The sequence below is a fragment of the Trichechus manatus genome, unplaced genomic scaffold, assembly GCF_000243295.1.
Source record: "Trichechus manatus latirostris isolate Lorelei unplaced genomic scaffold, TriManLat1.0 scaffold00069, whole genome shotgun sequence".
Lineage (NCBI taxonomy): Eukaryota > Metazoa > Chordata > Mammalia > Sirenia > Trichechidae > Trichechus > Trichechus manatus.
Window position 1 is genome coordinate 7,786,917 of NW_004444005.1, and position 20,705 is coordinate 7,807,621.

The 20,705-nt window shown below is 38.6% G+C and overlaps 1 protein-coding gene across 1 annotated transcript in view; it reads left to right on the top strand.

Annotated features, from left to right (window-relative positions):
* Nucleotides 1-20,705, top strand: part of ATXN10 (ataxin 10) — a 207,959-nt gene that overhangs the window by 83,005 nt on the left and 104,249 nt on the right. Inside the window, exons 8-9 of the mRNA XM_023734618.1 lie at nt 8,022-8,130; nt 10,081-10,250. Of these exons, the coding sequence (XP_023590386.1) occupies nt 8,022-8,130; nt 10,081-10,250 (279 nt within the window). The remainder of the gene's footprint in view (nt 1-8,021; nt 8,131-10,080; nt 10,251-20,705) is intronic.

The following is a 20,705-nucleotide window of genomic DNA, read 5'->3' on the forward strand; positions in this document are numbered from 1 at the left end:
AAAGAAGCTGAAGTTCTTTCCGCTGAGGGGAAACGACGTTAGATGGCAACGTGGTTCTACACAGGAGTGAAGGGCCCTTCAGTGGTAAATGAGAGTAAATACAAATACAAACGACTTCTGTTTCTAACATCTTTAAAGTAGGTTTGACTGTTTAAATAAAAAAGTAAATAAATAATTGTGAAGGTTATAACATATATAGAAGTACAGTGCAGCCCAGTAATAGAAGAGTGTTGGGCTTGAGGAAATGGTAAGGTTCAGAATTAGTGAGCTGATTTCTTCCCATTGAGATGCTAGAAAAAGACGAGCAAATTAAACCCAAAGTAAATTGAATTTAGAAAGTAATGAAGAATGGAAATCAGAGAACTAGAAAGCGGGCAAGCAGTAAAGGCCATCAGGAAACCAAAAATTGCTATGCCTCTCGCTAGACTAATGAAGACAAAACACAAATTACCAGCATTGGGGGTGAAAGAATGTATCGTTTCAGGTCCTGCAGACACTGAAATGATTCTAAGAGAATATTCTGAATACTCAATACTGGTAAGATGTCAGTACTTCCCAAGTTGATATATAGATATAACGCTGTTGTTGTTAGGTGCCATGGAGTCAATATTGACTCACAGCGACCGCTGGCCATCCACTGTCGCCAGATGGACAAGTGCAAGATACGGATACTGATCTGTAGTTTCCTGGAGCGTTATGTGTGCTCATGTGACTTCGTTAGCTTCCTTTGTGAATGTCAGCCGGGATCATGACTGCTCTGTCCCTAGAGTGTATTTTCTCTTTGTGAAGATACTTTCTTCAGGGTCACTTTACTGTGATTTTCTGGGCTGTGCCATACAGACCATGTGGGGATCTCGGGTAACGCGGATATTTTAGCCCTCAGTTTCTGTAATGGAAGAGGGAACGTCTTTCCTCACAGGCTTGCCTTTCTTTTCTGGAGGTGGATTTGCCTTTGTTTCCAGCAGGAGGAGCAGTGAGCTCTGCTTCAGTGTTTTTAACATTAATTCGCTAGGAGACAGAGAAAGGGAAGTGAAATGTAGGACTTCTTAAATCACAGCTTTCCCCTTTTCAAGACACTTACACTGAACGTATTCATGATTTGAATGTTGTAATAAGGCATTATCTGGTGTGACTTGCTGTGTTTAGTTAATTTTATGTTTTTTCTTCAAATGGTTTTTTTCCCAAGATAGGAGGCTTTATTATATTTCAGTGCAATAAAAAAATTCTAGACGGTTTTCTTTCGAAAAGCCAGAGTATTTCACTTTTCGGAAATGTATTGCTCTCTACTCAGGACTTGTGCATGCTCGTGTGTATATATTACACTTTAAGTTAGAAGTTAATGAAAAGCTACAGTCCTTTTAAGAACAACCTTTACCTCAGTATTTACAATAGCCCGGTGATGGTGGTGGTGGTGGGGAAGGTTTGGCTGTACCAGCTTCTCAGACTCGATTGTTAAATATTCAAAATTTGTGAGCTGGTTATTAAACCGTTGTAGTTGTTGTTGTCAGGTGCCCTTGACTCGGTTCTGACCCATAGCGACCCTGTCTACAACAGAACGTGAAACCACTGGTTGCTAGAGATCAGCCATGGTGGAAGTATTTGTACCATGGAAATTGCAAATGCTGAAATCAGGGCTTTGCACTCCTGCCTTTCTCCACCTCCCAGCCACTTTACCAGCAGACCACTGCGTTAACTCAAGTTCAGTAAGGGTTTCGTGATGCTGTGACCAAAAAGTGGGATGAAAATGATCATTGTTATAGCATGTATTTTTTAATTTATCTAATTCTTTGGCTTTAAACTCCTGAGGTTTTATTCATATGCTGCATTTTAAAATAGTCTTATGCTTTTATAGCAGTGTACTTATTTCCATCTTTGTGTACTTGTGTGCTTCCATATTTCTGTGTACTTGGACTTGTGTACTTGTGTATTTTGTGCACGTGCTTCCAGTTTTGGGTATATTTTGTTTAATCTTTAATATTTTAAGATCCAGTTTAGCTTTATACTGAGTCTCAGTCTTATCACTGGTTATAGTGAGTCTTACCTTTCCTCCGACAGTTTAAAAAAATTTTCTTTTAGCTTTATGTTCTACCCGTGTGTAGTGAGAATTGTCTTCAGGTTGTGGGTGTTACGTTCTGTTTTATTCCTTATGTCCCCAACCTAACTTGTAGTGCCTTTTATGCAGTAGGTGTCTAATAAATATTTGAGGAATAAGTAAAATAATGTTCTTTCATTTCACATGCGGATAAGAGTTTAAATTTTTGTATTCTGCAAATAATATTTACTTTGTTATAAACAAATTTTTATTGTTTTGGGAAGTCAATGAAACAAACAGTTACGACTTCTTTCTTTCTTCCCCAGCCCCGTCTGTTCTCTTTGGCTGTAGCTCATATAGTTGGTTGTTCTCCTCTCACGTTTCTCACACGTGCACACCTGGACATTTTTGTGTCCTTTTCTCACAATACTACAGACACTGTTCACCTTGCTTTCTTCACTTACTCTGTCTGACCTTTCTTGTACATCTTCCCACTTTAAGACGTGTATATTCTTCTTATTCTTTTTAATAGTTGAATAGTATTTGACTATATAAAATGCATGATCGTTTTTTCGTTTGTTCCCTATAGATGGACATTACAGCTGCTTTCAGGGTTTTTTTTGTTTTTTGTTTTGGTTTTTTTTTTAAACTTTTACAAATTATGTTCAGTGAACATCCTTGTATAAGTATCTTTGCAGTTTTGGACAAGTAAACCTGGGGTTAAAAATCTGGAAGTTGAATTACTTGGTCAAAGGCTTTGTGTATTTAAGAGTTTTAGGGAGACTTCTAAATGGCACCTCAGAGCTAGTACCAGTAGAGCATGAGAGTGTATGGTGTCCCATATCCTCTAGTAACCTTTTCCAATTTGACTTCATTAGCATTTCTCTTTAGTTTTTTTCAGTGACCAGTGTTTTCATTTATTTTGCATATTAAGCTACCTTTTAAAATATATTTAATAAGCATTTTCAGAAAATCTTTCTGTCATAGTTACTGTATTTTTATGCAACTAACATATGCCTTCTACATTTGTTTGCCAACTGCGCCCTCCCCCCACACGAGGTATTTTCGTAAGCACCGCTATGCCAGTTTTTTTTTTTTACATGTTGCTGTAAAAAATTAACATAGCACGCTTATGAAAATACCACGAGGGGAAGGTACGGTTGGCAAACAAACATAGAAGGTGTGCATTGTTTGCATAAAATATGGTATATCAAAATTTTTTCCATAGTTACTTTGTTTGAATTTATTTATGGTATTCTTAGCCTTTAAAAAGTTTTTGATTTGCTTGTGTTAGGATTATCAACTTCATTCTTACGGCTTCTGATTTTTTTTTTTTTTTTAACATATTTAGTAAAACATTGTCCACTTGTTGTTAGGTGCCGTCGAGTTGGTTCCCAATCGTAGCGACCCTGCGTACAACAGAATGAAACACTGCTTGCTCCTGTGCCGTCCTCACAGTCGTTATGCTTGAGCCCATTGTTGCAGCCACTGTGTCAGTCCATCTTGTTGAGGATTTTCCTGAGATTGTAGAAATAGGCACCTACACGTGCTAGTTCTTTTAATACTAAGTCCACATTTTTTATCAATCTAGAATTTATTTTCGAGTAAAGTGTGAGATATGGATCCAAGATTGTGAAATCTTTGTTGTAAGACTGCGTAGGTTTGAATGTTGACTTCTCTGCTTACTAGTGTATGATTGTGGCAAAATTACCTAACTTCTCTGTGCCTCAGTTCGTTTATCTGTAAAATGGGTTGTATTTTAGTACAAGCGAAGCATTTAGTATACTGACTGGTACATAGCAAATGTTCCCTAAATGTTAGCTAATTATTGTATCAACACCGTTTAGTGAATAATCCCATCCTTTCCACTAATTTTGTTGTGACCTGTATCATATGCTAAATTCCTGTATGTATAGTATCTGGATCTGTTTCTGGATTTTTGATTGTTTACAAAGGGAACAGTAAGTAAGTAAGATGTTAACAGCTGGTTCAAAGGAGAATTCAAAGAGCTGCATGTTTGTACGCAGGAAAGGAGTGCTGAAATGCAATTACAAATAGATGCAAAAGTTAGTCTATCCACAAGGCAATAATTACATATAATCCAGCCAGACACAACTGATTTGCATTTCTATGGACGAGAATCATTTTTGTTATTATCAGTTTTCTGCAACTTACAAAGTGTAAAATAGCTCAAAGACACTGAAAGGCCTAGTTAACCCAGACAGATGGGCTAGACAGGAGACTAATCTTTTCTTTTTTTCCCATTTCAAAATCTTCCATGATTTTTCCTGACACAATTTTGTTTATTTGATTTGCCGGGCTCTTTTTTCCCCCCATCTCTGTCTGCTGCCTGATTTTATTAAGACTTCAGTACTACTTTCAAATATCTGGAAGGGCATTTCACTCATTACTTTTGTTTTCCAAAAAAGTGATTTTTTTCCCTAGCTGTTCTTTCCTTGGAGGCCCTGGTGGCGCCATGGTTAAGCGTTTGGCTACTAACCAGAAGGTCGGCAGTTTGGATCCGCCAGCCACCCCTTGGAAACCCTTTGGGGCAGTTCTGCTCTGTCCTATAGAGTCGCTATGAGTCGGAATCGACTCAACGGCAACGAGTTTTTGGTATTCTTTCTTTATTAATTTCCTGATGATCGTTGTTATTGCTGTTGTTAGGTGCCGCTGAGTCAGTTCCAACTCATCAGTGACCCCATGTACAACAGAATGAAACACTGCCTGGTCCTGTGCCATCTTCACAGTCATTGTGCTAAAGTCCCTTGTTGCAGGCACTGTGTCAGTTCATCTCCTTGAAGGTGTTCCTCTTTTTTCACTGGCCATCCACTTTACCAAGCATGATGTCCTCCCTGAACTGGCCCAACCTGATAACACGTGCAAACTACAGGAGACAGAGTCTCGCCATCCTCTCTTCTAAGGAGCATTCTGGCCGTACTTCTTCCAAGACAGATTTTTTTGTTCTTTTGGCAGTCCATGGTATATTCAGTATTCTTCGCCAGCATCATAATTCAGCGGAATCAATTCTTCTTCATTGTTCCTTATTCATTGTCCAGCTTTTGCATGCATATGAGGCGATTGAAAATACCGTGGCTTGGGCAGGCACACGTTAGTCTTCAGGTGACATCTTTGGTGTTTAACACTTTAAAGAGATAGAAACACTGTATTACTGAATGGATTTTAATGACTCAAATTGGGGGTGTGTTGGGTGAGAATAGATTTATTTTAGGTTTATTTCAGTTAATAGAGAATTTAAGAGCTGGAAGGAAACTTCTAGATCATCGCTTACGACTTCTAACTGTATATTTACTTTTTTATCATGGAAAATTTCAAACATAGACAAAGGCAGAGAAAAAAGTCTATTGAAAGTTCATATACCATCCCTCCGCTTTAGCAGTTATCCATCATTACCATTCTTGTTCGCTTCATGATCCCATCCTTTCTTACATTAGTTGCTCTGGATTGGACTAAAACTCCAGCATCTCATTTGGTCAGTAAATATTTTATATATATCCCTAGAAGATAGGGACACCCTCAAACATAAGTACAATACGATTAACACATCTAAAAAATTAACAGTAAATTTTTAATGTGAGATAAACACTAATTCAAATTTTCCCTGTTGTCTAATAATTCTTTTTTCAGTTTATTGCTTTGACTCAGGATATGAATAAGGGCCTGTGTTGCGATTGGTGTATATGTCCCATTCCAGCCCCCCCCCCCCCCCCGCATTGAAGAATCTGGGTTGGTTTTCCTGTAGTTTTTCACAGTTTGGATTTTGCTGAGTACATCTCTGTGGTGACATTTAACATGTTCTTCTCTCCCTTGCATCTTCTGTGAATGGTTACTGGTTCTGAGGCTCATTCAGACTGGAGGCATTCTGGGCAGCAGTGTCTCATTGTTGGTGAAAAGTACTTGAACAGGAGGCACAGAGTGTCTGGGGGTCTCTCTCCTTGTGATGTTAGCAGTCGTTGATTATTACTTGGATCCGTGAATTCTTTAGGGTTTGCAAAATGGTGATACTTTGATTCTATCATTCTTCATTTATTAGCTGAGATGTTTTATAAAGAGAAACTTACCCCCGTCAACTATCAGGTTATCAGAGGTACATTTTGATGAAGAAAGGCAAGGTAAATGCTTGACTTTATCCCCCTCGATTGCTGATTTTCAAAGTAATGATGGTTTTGTCTCCTCATCCAGAAATGACCAATAAGTTTTCTTTGTGTTATTGTTATGTAGTCGTGGGTTTAAAACATTGATTAGGTTTCAATCCATTACAGTTATCATTTTTCCTAATGTTCTGATGTTCCATCTTTGGCTGATGGGAGCCTCTTCAGGGAGCTTCTGATTCCTTCTGACATGCTCCTAGTCATCTTTGATAGCTTCTTGCTTATTGAGATGACAAGGTGTCCAGGATCATCTTGTACACACTCTGCCCCAGACTAAGAATGAGCTATTTCCTGAAGGAGAAATGGTGTCTAGAGATGGCAGTCCTTCCTGCTGGCCAACTTCCTGTGTAACAAAAGGGGGTACTGAAGCCCTGGGAAGTTGATCCATTTGCTCAAGCAAGAGGTTTTTTTTTTTTTCAATTTTATTGTGGTAAAATCTATATTAAAAACAGTTTGCCATTTTAACTATTTTACGTATAGACATCACTGACATTAAATTTGCCTTCACCGTATTGTACTACCATCACCACTGGCCATTTCTAGTGGTTTTACATCCCCCCCCAAACGGAAACTCAGTACCTTCAGCAGTTAACTCCCCATGCCCCTGGCCTCTGGTAACCACTGATAAACTTTGGTCTCTGTACAATTATCTCTTCTAGATAGTTTATGTAAATGGGATCATATAGTATTTATCCTTTTGTGTCTGACTTATTTCATCACTTAGCATAATGTTTTCAGGATTCATCCGCGTCATAGCATGTGTCAGAACTGCACTTCTCTTTACGGCTGAACAATATTCCATTGTATGGATAAAGAGTCTTCTAACATTTTACCAGTTTCAGACTTCTAATCCAGATTTTTTTTCTAACTTTTTAATTAGCAAGTGCAAGTTATTAAATGAAATTTTAAGATCCAAGGTATTAAAAATATGTGTTGTTTCTTGCTACACATTTTGAGATTTCAGGATGCTGTATTAAAGTATTACCATTAAATCTCTTAATTAGAGAACAATAAATATACGTTTAGAATTAACAAAAGAAAATAATTTATTTTTTCTTTTGGAGAATGTTATCTTTATGACTTAAATTTACAGTCTCTACCACATTTGTCAAATAATGTGTACTTTAAAAATAGCATTCAAAATCTGTACAAAAATTGCATTTAAAATTTTTACACAGTTGACCTAATAGCATGCAGTTGGTAGTTTCTTGGTCACATTATCTGATGACAGATTATTAAATAGCTTTGTGAATTAACATTTTCAAGTAAGATTATCTTTTCCAAACCACCATGATATTGCATGTAGGTTCATATTTACCCAGAAATAATGCACGTTCTTGCAGCCAGAGTTCTTTCAACCACAGCATTTTACAGGATTCCTGTGGAGAAGAAGTTAATGTATTTCATGGGATATTTGTATCTTTAAAGTGGAACTTACATGCTGGGAAGGCTTTAAAAGGAAAAGTATTTGCATAAATGTTATGTATGTAGCTAGTAATTTTGAACATTTATTCCACTGTTGGAAGATATTTTTGCTTGAATAAGAACTTTTCCTGACTCTTTGCTCTGAGAAGACACATAATGACACAATAATCTTGTATTCTCGATGGCACATGTCTGCTGTCAGTGAAAATGATTTTTTCACGTACACATTTAATGCTTCTGTTTTGTTCTTCACAGGTTTCTCTCTTTAGATTTGTTATAAGCACTGCCTCTATCATGTTTATCATAACATTTCATCCTCTTATAGTTATTTATAACAGTCAAATTATTTAGCTTAAAATATACTTAAAAGTTGTATTTCTTTTTCTTTTTAGGAGGTTCTGGCGATAATTCGGCTTCTTGATGTCCTTTGTGAAATGACTGCTAATACAGATCTGCTCACCTATCTACAGGGTTTTCCTGGCTTGCTGGAAAGAGTAATTGGTAAGTGAAATATCACATGTACTATTATTTTTAGTTAAGAAATCTTTGATTTGTTATACTGCAATATAAATCCAAGCACAAATCTCAGTTTCAGTTTATTGATACATTTTTGAGATTTTTGAATATTTTTTCTTGAATGGAATCATGGTGTGGAAACAGCTCAGGCTTTGGGGCCAGGTAAACACAAGTCCATATTCTAGTTCTGCTACTTACCTGCTGTTTAATCATGATACTTAATCAGTAAGATGAGGATAATTATGCCTATTAAGTAGGGTGCACATAATAGATGTATCATTAATAATGGTTATGATGATGGTGGTGGTGATGGTGGTAGTTGTGATGATGCTGGCCATTTTTCTATTACTATAGTTTTCCAAAATTTGTCAGTAAATCTTTCCCAATTACATTTATTGGTCATGTAGCATGGTACCTGATACGTGGTGTTGTTAGGTGCCATTGAGTTGGGTTCAACTCATAGCAACCCCATGTCCAACAGAACGAAACACTGCCTGTTCCTGCACCATCCTCACAATCGTTGGCTGTGTTTGAGCCCGTTGTTGCAGCCACTGTGTCAATCCATCTCGTTGACGGTCTTCCTCTTTTTTGCTGACCCTCTACTTTACCAAGCATGATGTCCTTGTTTAGGGTTGGGAGACTTGTTTAGTAATTATGTATTGGATTCTTATAACAGAATATTTTTAATAGGAAGCCATTGTTTGAAATACCATCATCTTTGCTAAAAAGTTGTTTGCGATATAATTCAAATAGAATTTTTCCCCTGTGGTTAGCCATGTGTATGGTGTTGCTATTCACTGTTCACTATTTTTTTCATTTAAAAAAGAATTATACTTATTCTAATGACCCATACACTGAGAAAGAACGTTCGTTTTACTTTCAGAGACAAGTTTAAAAATGTTTTTAGACTTTATTAGATTGATAATGGCCATTTTGCCATACCCCTTTTCTAATAGTTAAGATACATTATTAAATTTCTCATTATATAAGTGAAAGAAACAAAGGCATTGAGTACACTGTCTTTGGAAATGCCATTCTACTCCAGTGGCAGAACTAGATGGGTTGCTTCTCCCCATAGACCCCCCAGAAGCTCTGTCTCCCGCTTCCTGTTCTTAGGCGCTGTCTTACCATTAACTGTGGCACTGGCCTGTAGTTTAGTCTCGTATGACTTTGTGTGTAGGTCAGTAGGTGAATTAGTGAGCTATAGGAGAAGATATTTAGAATCCCATATGAATGTTTTATTTTGAATGAGTACTTTTAGTAAAAATTAAAATAATACTCCATGAGCCTGGGAAGCTGTATATCATTGTGTAGAGAACATGGGTTTGGGGCCAGGAGAGACCTGAGTTGCCATCCCAGCTCTACCAAAGTACTAACTTCTCTGAGACTGATTTCTTCATTATAAAGTTAGGAAAATGATATTTGCCTTTAATCGGCTTTTTGAGAGGGTTAAGTGAGCTAATGTGAAACACTTAAATACAGCTCCTGGACGATCATCTATTTTCATAGGCTGCCTAGGGGCATTTCATGGAGTGTTAACACATGATTTCTTCCGATTGTTTGGCCACTGAGAGAAAAATAAGCACTCCTCTTGGTTTCTGTCATATGGATCACTGCAAACAGGTATTGTGTTTAGACTGAGCTGACTGTATCATCAGATGAGTTGCTTCATAAAGATGTTGGAATTGGAAACCTTTTTGTAAGAAAGGTCTGGTGGAAAGTTTTTAGCTAAACTGCAAGATTAGGGTAATCATTATGGTTTATCTCCCCAAAACTAGAATAGTGAAGAATTTAAAATAAAAACAAAAGAGCCTTCTAATATTACTTAAAGAAAGTTTTCAATACTGTATTTTAATCCATTAAAATAGATTTGTTTATGGAAAAATAGTACCGAATAAGTACCTTGGAAAATGAAGTTTTTTCTTTTGGTTGTAGATCTTTTACGACTGGTTCACGTAGCTGGAAAAGATACTACAAACCTCTTTGCTACCACTGGTTGTGTAAAAGCAGAAAGTGACATCTCAAGTGTGGCTGATGGGTTTAAGTCTCATCTCATTCGTTTGATTGGAAATCTGTGTTACAAGAATAAGGAAAACCAAGACAAGGTAAGATTGTTTCTTAGTGTGTATCATACATACATGGCTTCATTTAGAATATAGTAGTTAGAATTTAGAATACAGTCATTTTTGGGAGGTGAAAGTTTGAGGTGCTTAGAAATTAGCTTGTTAATTGCGTGTGTGCACACACACGGAAACATTTTATTCCCACAGATAAACATAAAATGTCGTATTTGTTCATATTCAGGTTTGTATTTTTATAATTTTGCATTGTCTTTTACCACTTGTCCTGTGTTTCACTAGTCTCCTTTCTTTGAAATTGACAATGTTGTCCTAAACCTCTGCCTTTTTGCACATTGTCTTATCACATAGAGAGCAGCCAGGAAAAACAAAATTTAAAGATCCTGGAGAAATATCTAGCAAAGAGTAGACAATTAATAAGCAGCAGTTACTATTGATCATTATCGTAAGAAAAAAACCCCTTAAATTTACATATGTATTTTATGCTTATAGATGATAGCGTCATAAGCCTTTTCTTCTAGGTGTTTTGAAATTTATGTATTTTCACTTATGGATTAATTCTTCGGAAACTCAGTAGGTTGCCATTACAAGCCTATTTTGTGCTAAATAGCTAAGAAGGTAATTATATTGATAATATGTGGGGCAGTAAAAACAAATGGTGAGAGAATTGGATCACATGCTTCACATTGACCCAGCCTACCTTGTATCTTTTTGGAGTTTTTTACTTTGGGCAGCGTTTGTTTTGCTTCATCAAATAATGAATATGTCTGTGGCAGATTATATTTTTCAAAGGTAAGTCACAAAAGTATCTGTCATTCTACATGTTCTTCTGCACTGTGATCTTGCCACTCTCCCGTCAAGGTTGGCATCTATTTCTCCAACCCCTTGAATCTAGGTCTTGTGACTGCTTTGAACAATAAAATATGGTGGGATGACCCTGAGCCGTTCCTGGCGTATTTCTTAACTGGTCTGATAGATTGCATTCCTGGCCTCTTCGAGGCCAGTCACTGTGTAAGAAATGCAGATATCCTGAGATCACCATGCTGTGAGTGGCTGAGTTCACATGGAGAGGCCCTGGAGGATGAGATCCAATGAGGAAAGAGAAAGACTAGTCAACGAATACGAAGGCACCAGACATGTGAGCAAGAAATCATCTTGGAAGTGGATTTTCCAGCCTCAGTTGTCCCAGCTGACCGCATACCATGTGTATCAGGGACACCCTGCCCTGCCAAGTCTTTTCTGAATTCATGACCCATGACATTGTGAAAAAAAGTAAAAAGTTGGAAAAAATAAGTTGGGTAGGTTCTAGTTCTGTTAATGTTCTGTTAAACTACTGTTGCACTGATCTTCCTACAAATAACAACTACAAACTCTGGGCAAGAAAGAGTGATGTGAAGACACAAGTAGGCAGATTCTGGAGTTCAGTTAACACTTGGAAGAAGGGAATGGCATAGTGTGTGCTGTGTAGGACAGTTAACACTCTCAGAGAAAATCTGCAGTCTTTCTAGTTTGAAGAATCAACGGACAGAGTTCAGGGCAATCGCAGTCATTGGAAAGTAAGAGGAGAATCCTGGACAGGAGAGAGCAAGCCCCAAATCTTTGTATCAGCTATCTAAATCTTTGGCTAATGCCTGAATCACACATGTGGGGCAGGCTCCAAGCAGCTAAGCTAAGGATAAAATAATTGAACTGAGATTTGAGCTGTTACCCTAGAGTTGGTAGTTTAAGCCTAACCAAGATAATTGCCTATTAAAACAAAAATATCATCACTCTTTAGGGGAATATAACAGAACCCAGAGTTTCCACTCTATAACATTCACAGTATCCAGGATACAGTCCAGAATTAGTTGACATACAGTAAAATGTGACCCAATCACAAGAGAAAATTAATAGAGACCGACTGAGATGACAGATGTGGATTTTAGCAGACAGTGATTTTAAAGCAGCTGTTATAACTCTGTTCAAGAATGTAAAGGAAAATATGCTTGTAATGAATGAAAAGACAGTGAAATCCCAGCAGAGAAATAGAAACTGTGAAAAAGAATCAGCTGGAAATTCTAGAACTGAAAAATACAGTATCTGAAATTAAAAAAATTCACTGAATGGGCTTAACGACTCAATAGAGATGACAGAGGAAAAGAGTCAGTTTACTGCAAGATAGAGCAATAGAAATCAGCCAAACTGAAGAACAGTGGGAAAAGAAGACTGAAAATACAATGGTCATTTTAAGACACTAAAGTTTGGTGCAATTTGTTACATAGCAATCAATGACTGGAATAATTCTAAGAGACATGGCACAGAGCCATATGCCAGACAACTTGTTCTTATTATTATTTTTGTGCACCATTTTGGCAGTTCTCTTCATTTTCAAGCAGATACTAATTTAAGGCTACTAATCCCCCATTGGAAAATTACTGGACTGATTTTTGCAAGAGAAAGCTGGTAGAAAATGAAACACTTTTCCTTTTTAATGACCAAGTCTGTCTTTTCTTGAGGAGCACAAAAGAGGTGATTTTTCTTGTGTTTAACTATTCTTTTGTTGCTAATTTGGATTGGCCTCTTATAGGAACAAAATGTAGTAACTCTTAAAAGGCTTATGAAATAACTCTCCGAAGTCAGGATCAGGTTGCACCATAAGCAAACATGGAGTGTGCCCAAGTGCTGCCGTGTAGAGGTCACTGGGGCTCACAGGAAATCGACAGTGTGTTCTTCACGAGTGCAGTCGCTAATGGCACTGCTGATTTCTGAGCAAACACTCGAGGGTATGAAGGGTTCATTCTTTGAGTATGAGAATACCTCTGTTTCTTCCAGTTTCTCACCTATGCCAACAAAAGGCCTGAACCTGAAAGTATTACCCCTGGGTTTTTTTTTTTGTTCCCCCCAATATCAAAATCTCATTCTGGATGGGCTAGAAGCTTCTTTATTCTTGTAGTTGAATGCTGATCCTAGCTGGGTGTCACAAATAGTGGCCTTGCTCGTTGTTGCCTCCCAGAATGGAGTTCACTAGCACTCAGATGACTTTAGATACACTTTTGGGGAAGTGGAAGGTTATGTAGTATATCTTTATCATTAGGCTATTAACTCTCATTATATTGTCTAGATGGGTTGTCCCACTTCTACCCAAAATGGACCCCAAAGGAAAGTTGGCTTTGTCTCAGCACTAAGACTTAAGATGATTTAGGGTGGATTTTGTATCATCTAGCCTGATTTGGATTCATCCTTCACCCAGAAAAAAAGAGGACTGATTATTTGTTTAGTAACTACTATGTACCAGCTTTGTGCTTAGTGAATTACATGTATCATCAAACTTAATCTTTGCATCAGCCTTGCAAAGCAGGTTCTGTTAGCCACATTTTAGAGAGCGGCTCTACAGGTGGCGTGGTGCAGAGCCCAGGGTTGAATCTGGGTCTTCGGACCGTGAACTCGCAAGCTGTGCACTTTCCCCTGTCCCATAGTGCTTCTCCTTTGGAAGCTTTCCAAAGGTTTGGGGGGAAAAGGTGTGAAAGAAGCTTTCGGAAGACTCAGAATGTTCGCGGCTGGTGAATCTGGGTCTCTTGGGCTCCCTGGGCCCTGCAGGTCTCCTCTTGGTTCAAGTCTGTAGCTCTGGTGGTCCTCGCAGCTCGTCAAACCTGTTCCCGGCCTTGAGGGGCCTTTGATGAGTCAGACAGGCGAGGTATTGCCTGTGAGACTTTCCTTTTAGGCACGTCTAGGGACCATCCTTGCCTCTTTGAACCAGAATCCCAAAACTGTTAATGACATGCGTTTTCCTAGAGTCTTTGCACACTTCCTGATTCCTCTGAGGTTTGCTCAGAAGCCTTTAAAACCCACCTGGGTCTCTGTGCTTGTCTGTGTGACTTCATTCATTACAGTAAATGTGTGGTGACCACCTGCTGGGTGATGCTGGTCCATGTGTTTGCGTGGCCCTCTCCATCTTACAGTTTTTTCACTTGTATCAGATCATTGGAGCCTCAGGACACCTCAGTGAAAAGGGCTGAGAGGATATTGCTCTTGTCATTTTCTAAATGAAGAAGACTAAGTGTGATTTAATCTGGTTAGGATTTATCGGATGAAAACTGCTCTGGGCTCCGGAGAAGACAGAGTGACTTTGTGGGGGAGAAAAGGCGCTGCGAAGCCGCCTGATAAGAGTCTGTGTGGGGCAGCTGATCCGAGAGGGCAGGTGAGGGTCGAGGCCTTGGAGCAGGAACACGAGCTGATTGCCAGGAGCACAGTACTAAGGAGGATGCTGATCTTCCTTTTCACTTTGCATTTGGGCAGTATTAAAGAGTGTCAAGGGGTTTGGCGTTATATTGAAAATCTGCTGAGAAATGTATCTTACCCAGTTGCTTCATAAGTCTGCTGTGGCAGAACTTCGATTTGGAGTCCCTGCACATCAGGGCCTGCAGTGGATCTGGAATTGCAGGGGAGTCATGTGCTTGCCTTTCCCAAGTCGGGTAGGGAGGTCCCTAAATGCTTACTGACTTCTAGTCTTACCTTGTTTTTCGTGCTCTACTCACATAGTATTTCCTTGCTACATCTGTAGTGACTGGTTTCCTTTTAAACCTTTGTGGGCCTGAAATGGAGATTCTGTTTCACTTTCTTTTGTGAGAAGCACATGGGTATTAATGCTGGACACACGAGGAAGGCATTCTTTGGCTGCTGCTTTGTTAGAAAAAGGAACGCGGTTTGCTTTTTGTCTTCCTCATTCTTCCTTTCTTCACTATTGTCATCAATTCTTTAAGTGAATACTTTATTAGGAAAAAAAAAATCAAACTTTTTTTTTTTTTTAATTCCATAGAACTAAGTGCCTTTTTACAAAATGGGCTGGCAGGTGATCTAGTTTATCTACCTTCTTTTTTCCCCAAAGAAATGGTATTGGCTAAGGGTGGACCATATGCCATTTTCGTCCTTGAATTCATTCTGCCAAAGGTTTTCTGGAAATGCGATTCGGTTTCTTCTCTTCCTTCTTCTCTGTGATATAAAAGATTTCTAGCATTCACATGTGTGTTTGATCCCATGTGTTCGAACATACGCACATATAAAGCTTTCGTTACAGGCATAACTTCATTTTAAAGTAAGTCTTTATGGAAAAGTTCACTGTAAAGACAGTAAACTTTATTTGGTTCCTCCAATTCAGAATTATCTGTTACGAAAGTAGGTTTCATTTATATACATAATTCTTAGGGAGTAATTTAAAAAAACTCTTTGTAATAATTTTTTCATTAAATTTGTTTTTCTCAAAGAAAAGAAAAAGAAGTCACATTTCTGTTGTAAGAAAGCTGGGAAAGGATGGATTAAGTATGCTCCTAAGTGACAATAATCATTATGATTTTAGCTTGTAGTAGAGAGCCGCATACAGGGGTGGTGTGGTGCTGTCTAGGTGGGTAGTGGGGATGGAGAAGGAGTAATTCCTGCAGTAATAAGTGGATTTATTTGTACTGTTATCTTCTTGACTCAAGTGCTGTGGAATCGTTAAGAGAAAGATAATAAATGAATGCCTCGTTCCCATCAATACATGGTAGTTGTTCCCAGATTGCCTTTAAGTAGCTAAGAGATAGCTAGCAATTAATGCTCCCCGAGGAATACCTTATTACATTTAAAAGATAATACTGATGAAGATAAAGATGCAGTGTAGCTTCATACAGGCAAGTCTGTAGAGCATCCTGGGGTCTGAGAAATAAATGCATAGACTCAGTTGAAAGTAATATAAAATTATAGATCAAAATCTTCATCAGATCCTTTTATAACTTTTTAATATGCATACTTTTGTATCTTGTGTAGGTTTTATCTCAGAGATAATTATGCTTTTGCTCTCTCATATTTGGGCATATAACTACTTTTAAACTTGAAAATAAAATGATTAAAAGCTGTATTATATTAAAAATAAGAATATGTTTGTCTCATTGTGTTGTCCCCAACTCCTAAATTGTACCTAGCACCTAGTAGCTGTTAATAAATGTTTCTTGAATGAGACTTGATTTTAAAAATAGTGTATTGAGTGTCTACTAGATACCATGCCCAGTGTTCGGTTCTGGAGATACAAAGCAAGTAAGACACAGTCCTCCTCTTCAAGGGTCTAATTCTAATGTAAAGTTTCCTTTTCATGCTATATTGTTTATATACTACATTATCTATATTTATATGCTATATTTTCCTGACTATATTACCTCAGAGAAATGTAGTAGAAATAAAGTAACTTTTTCATATGAAGCTAATGTTCCACTAAGTTCTGGGTTCTGTAATTATTTTTGAAAGTCGTTTATTTTAGATATGTTTGAATATATTCTGACATTGTCCTTTGCCTTGTTTTTATTTGACAACCTCATCTCTCCATATTTTAGATCGTGGGAGCGTTTCATAGTATAACATTTGTAAGTAATTGCACAATTTATTTTTTTAAATCCCAAGTTTGGACTTTGTAGTTCTAAATGTACTTTTTCATTAGTCTTAAATAAAATTTTAGAATAAATCTACAATTGTTAAACCTTCATAATAAGGTGACTGGTAAGAGGTTTTTTTGGAGGGAGGGGTACTTTTCAGTGTTCACAGGGGGACATGAAGGGCCTCAGGGCAGGCAAGCTAAAGTTATGCAGTAAACCTCCTTTATGATTTTCTCCTTTCTGAAATGTTTTCAAGCAGTGCATTTGCCTATTAAATCATGAAAGTTACAACGGATCGCAGTTTTCTTGATTATTTTAGTTGTTAATGAGGGTCAGGGCTTGTTTTGTACATCAGTACTGGCTGCCTTGTTCAGTTACTGGGATCCTGGGCTGAGTGATGGGTTTGCAGAAAAGTGCTTGCCCAGCTTGTGTTCATGCTTCTACTCCAGCTGTTGTCAAATAGGCGGGGACCTGGTGCCTGGCGCTCTCGCCTCATGCAGGGCCAGCTTCTACATCTTGGCCTGTACGAGCACCGTGTGGTCCTCCCAACCTGCCTTCTTTCCCCAAGTGACCCTAACTTCTGCAGTATCCTGCCTTTAGAACCCAAGATCACATAGATCGCTTCTCCACAGAACCCCAGGCCAGGTGTGAATGCTTTCTCCTCCGTACTTACCTGTACCTATCTACTCTATATTCTTCTACCCTACATTCTGCCTTGGAGCCCTGGTGGCGCAGTGGTTAAGAGCTCGGCTGCCAACCAAAAGGGCTGCAATTCGAATCCACCAGCTGCTCCTTGGAAACCCTACTCTGTTCTGTAGGGTTGCTATATGTCAGAATCCACTCGACAGCAATGGGTTTGGTTTTGGTTTTTGGTACACTCTACCTTATCTCCCCTTCTCTGTTGTATTGTACATATTTCAGTCAGTACATGCATGCTGTTGTTCTGTTTTCCCTTAAGACTTTGGTGTGGTACTCGCTCCTGAATGATCACCGGGAGCTGTGACACAGGCAGAATTTGATTTGGATGTCCCTCAGTTTTCCTTTGTTCTTGTTGCTTTAGCAAGCCCACTTCCTTTCCAGCCACCCCCACCCCCACCCCCACCCCCACTTTTTCCATTCTTTTCCCTTGATGTCTGGCCCTCCATGAAACTCCTCTTCCCGTCTAGTTCACATGAAGCTCTTAGGTATTCCTGGATGATAATGGCTTACTTGGCTCTCTCTTCTAGATAATGTATTTTTTCATTTTTATAGTAAGTGTCTATATCATAACCGACTGATAGGGAGATTCTAGGCAGGTGTTGAAAATGCTGGAGTGGTGAGTGCTCCTGCCGCTGGCTCTTTTCTTTGCTCGGCTGGTAACCTTTGCATCCAGAAATATGTGTGATGCTGGTGGAGGAGCTTGTCAATAGGAGAGAGCTTGGAATAATCCAGAGAATCCAGACAGGACTTTGGAGTTAGATAAACCCAGATTTGCCTCTTAGTTTTACCATCTCTTACCTGTGTAAATGTGGACAACTTACTTAGCCTCTCTGAATCTTAGCTTCTTCAGGTGTAGAATGGAGACAGTAATGCCTACTTCATGGGCTTGGGAGATCATGTGATAATGTACATGAAATGTCTAATGAATTGCCTAGTATCTCTTACCACCTCCCTCTCCCTCTCCCCTCCCCACCAGTCTCTGTAGATGTAGTTCATTTCAGAATCTCCCTATTATCAATTTGTAGACAGTGTCTTACAGGTATTTACAAAGTTTAGAGTGGTCCTCATATTCTGAATTGTGCGTCTGTCACTTTTCTAATAGGTGGGACTTGGGGAGGAAGAGTGAGTGCCAACGTGAGAAGTTTTTCTTAGACTGGGATCCTTTCTTTCTTGTCAGTTTGACCACACGCGCTTTCTGAGTTCGCTTCTCTTTTATTATCCAGTAAAGCGCTAGAGTGTTTTCCGTGTGGATACCAAAATCCACCCTAGCTCAGTCCTGAGACCGTCTTCAGGAACTTTTAAATTACAGGCCTACGGCCGTCTCGGTTAGACCACGCATTTTTCCTCTGTCAGAAACAAGTTGCACAGAATCCCAGCTTATTGATATGAAGATTGAATGTATAGGCAAGATCTGGCTTGCTTAGAATTCCACTTCTTTGTAATGTAATCTCAGTTCAAGAAATATGTCAAAATTCATAAATCAAGCTGTCACCATTAGTTTCCTGAACTTATAGTTCCTGTTACAGTAAATGAAATTAAAATTCCTATCTTGAGGACACATATCAGGATTTAGTTTGTTGCAGCTGTAAATTTTTTTTTTTTTTAAAAGACATAGGTAATGTTCTACTGTTAAAAACACCTCTGTTATAGATTACCCGGTTTGTTCTTTTGCAGAAAAGGTCTAACATCATTTGAAAGGAAGGCTTATAATAATTACATAAAAAATCGTAGTTACTGTTGGCTACTAAACTGCCTCCAGGCCCTGTGCGAGGCACTTCACCTGTGCTTTCTCCTGTCATCCTCCACTGTTTTCCACTCAACTGTAAGCTCCTGGAATGTGGAGTACCCCGTTTCTGGTCTAAGACCTACCACAACATCTGACACCTAGTGTAGTTAAAGTAGCGAATGGTGGATGACTGGTCCAAGGCTTATAAGAGTTGAGTTTCTTGCTTGGAGGGATGGTGGCTGAGTTCTGACTTCCAAGCCCAAGCTGTTCCCACCGTGCTCCACTACGTCCACATTCACCTAAAAGAGACACTTGAGACTTGCCCTTTGAAATACTTGACCAAATCTGTGGGAATCCTTAGGGTGGGCGCCTTGTTGTACACAGAGCGTGAGGGACTGGCTTTAACAGTAGTTCTTAACAGTGATCAAATTCCTCAATTCTCGCTGAACTATCTTTGTTGCGGTCTGGTGTTCCAGTATTACTGTGTGATTTCTGTTGACATTAGTGTGGAGAGCTGCATTTCAGGGGCGCTCATATTTCTGAGGAGCATAATTTACCCCACATTCTAGATAAAGCAGGTAAGCCATTGGGGAAGTAATTTGTTCATGGTGACTCAGCATTTTATAAAAAGCTTTGTAACTGGTGTTCCTTGCTGCCACTTCAGTTTTCCTTACTGTGCCATGTGATCATTTCTAGAACACAGTGATTTTAAAAGAATCTACGTCTAACAATAAAACAAACTTTTTCACAGTATCCATACAAGAAATATGTGGGACTCAGGTAAGGGGGAAACCAGATACATAAACTGAGAGATATAACTTGTTCCTGGATGGAAATATGGAATATTGTAAAGATATTGTTGTTTTAAAACATTTGTTTATTGCTTAGACCAATTAAAATCCTACTGAGAAAAACAAAACAAAACAGAATTTTGATAAAGAAAATGAAAATAATTGGGAAATTATCTTAATAATATTAAAGTATATCTTAAACCTAAAAGAACCAAAACAATATACAGAAGTGTATAGGTTAGTGGAAGAAACTATATAATTTCAAAACAGAATTTATAAAAAGTTAACATGCAGTAAGGGTGGCCCCACAACCTAGAGAGAAAAAGAAAGTTTATTTTGAAGATGTAGCAGGGATAATTGGTTAACTGGAAAAACAAACTTCACCTATAACAAACACCAAGATAAGTCTGGGATTGATTAAAGTAAAATGCTAAAGATGGAACCATGAAAACTTAGAATAAGATGTAATTGCTTCTTAGAATAAGCAAGGATAGCTGATGGGTCAGAATTAAGGAAGGGTATTATGGATTTGAAGGAGCCCTGGTGATGCAGTGGTTAAGTGCTTAGCTGCTAACTGAGAGGTTGACGGTTTGAACCCACCCAAGGGCTCCACGGGAAAAAGACCTGTTGATCTGCTCCGTAAATATTTAAGTCTAGGAAACGCTATGGAAACCCTGGTGGCACAGTGGTTAAGAGCTATGGCTGCTAACCAAAAGGTCAGCAGTTTGAATCTACCAGGGACTCCTTGGAAACCGTACGGGGCAGTTCTACTTTGTCCTGTAGGGTAGCTATGAGTCGGAATTGACTTGATGGGTTTGGTTTTTTTTTGGTTAGGAAACCCTATGGGGCAGTTCTGCTCTGTCACATGGGGCCACTGTGAGTTGGAACC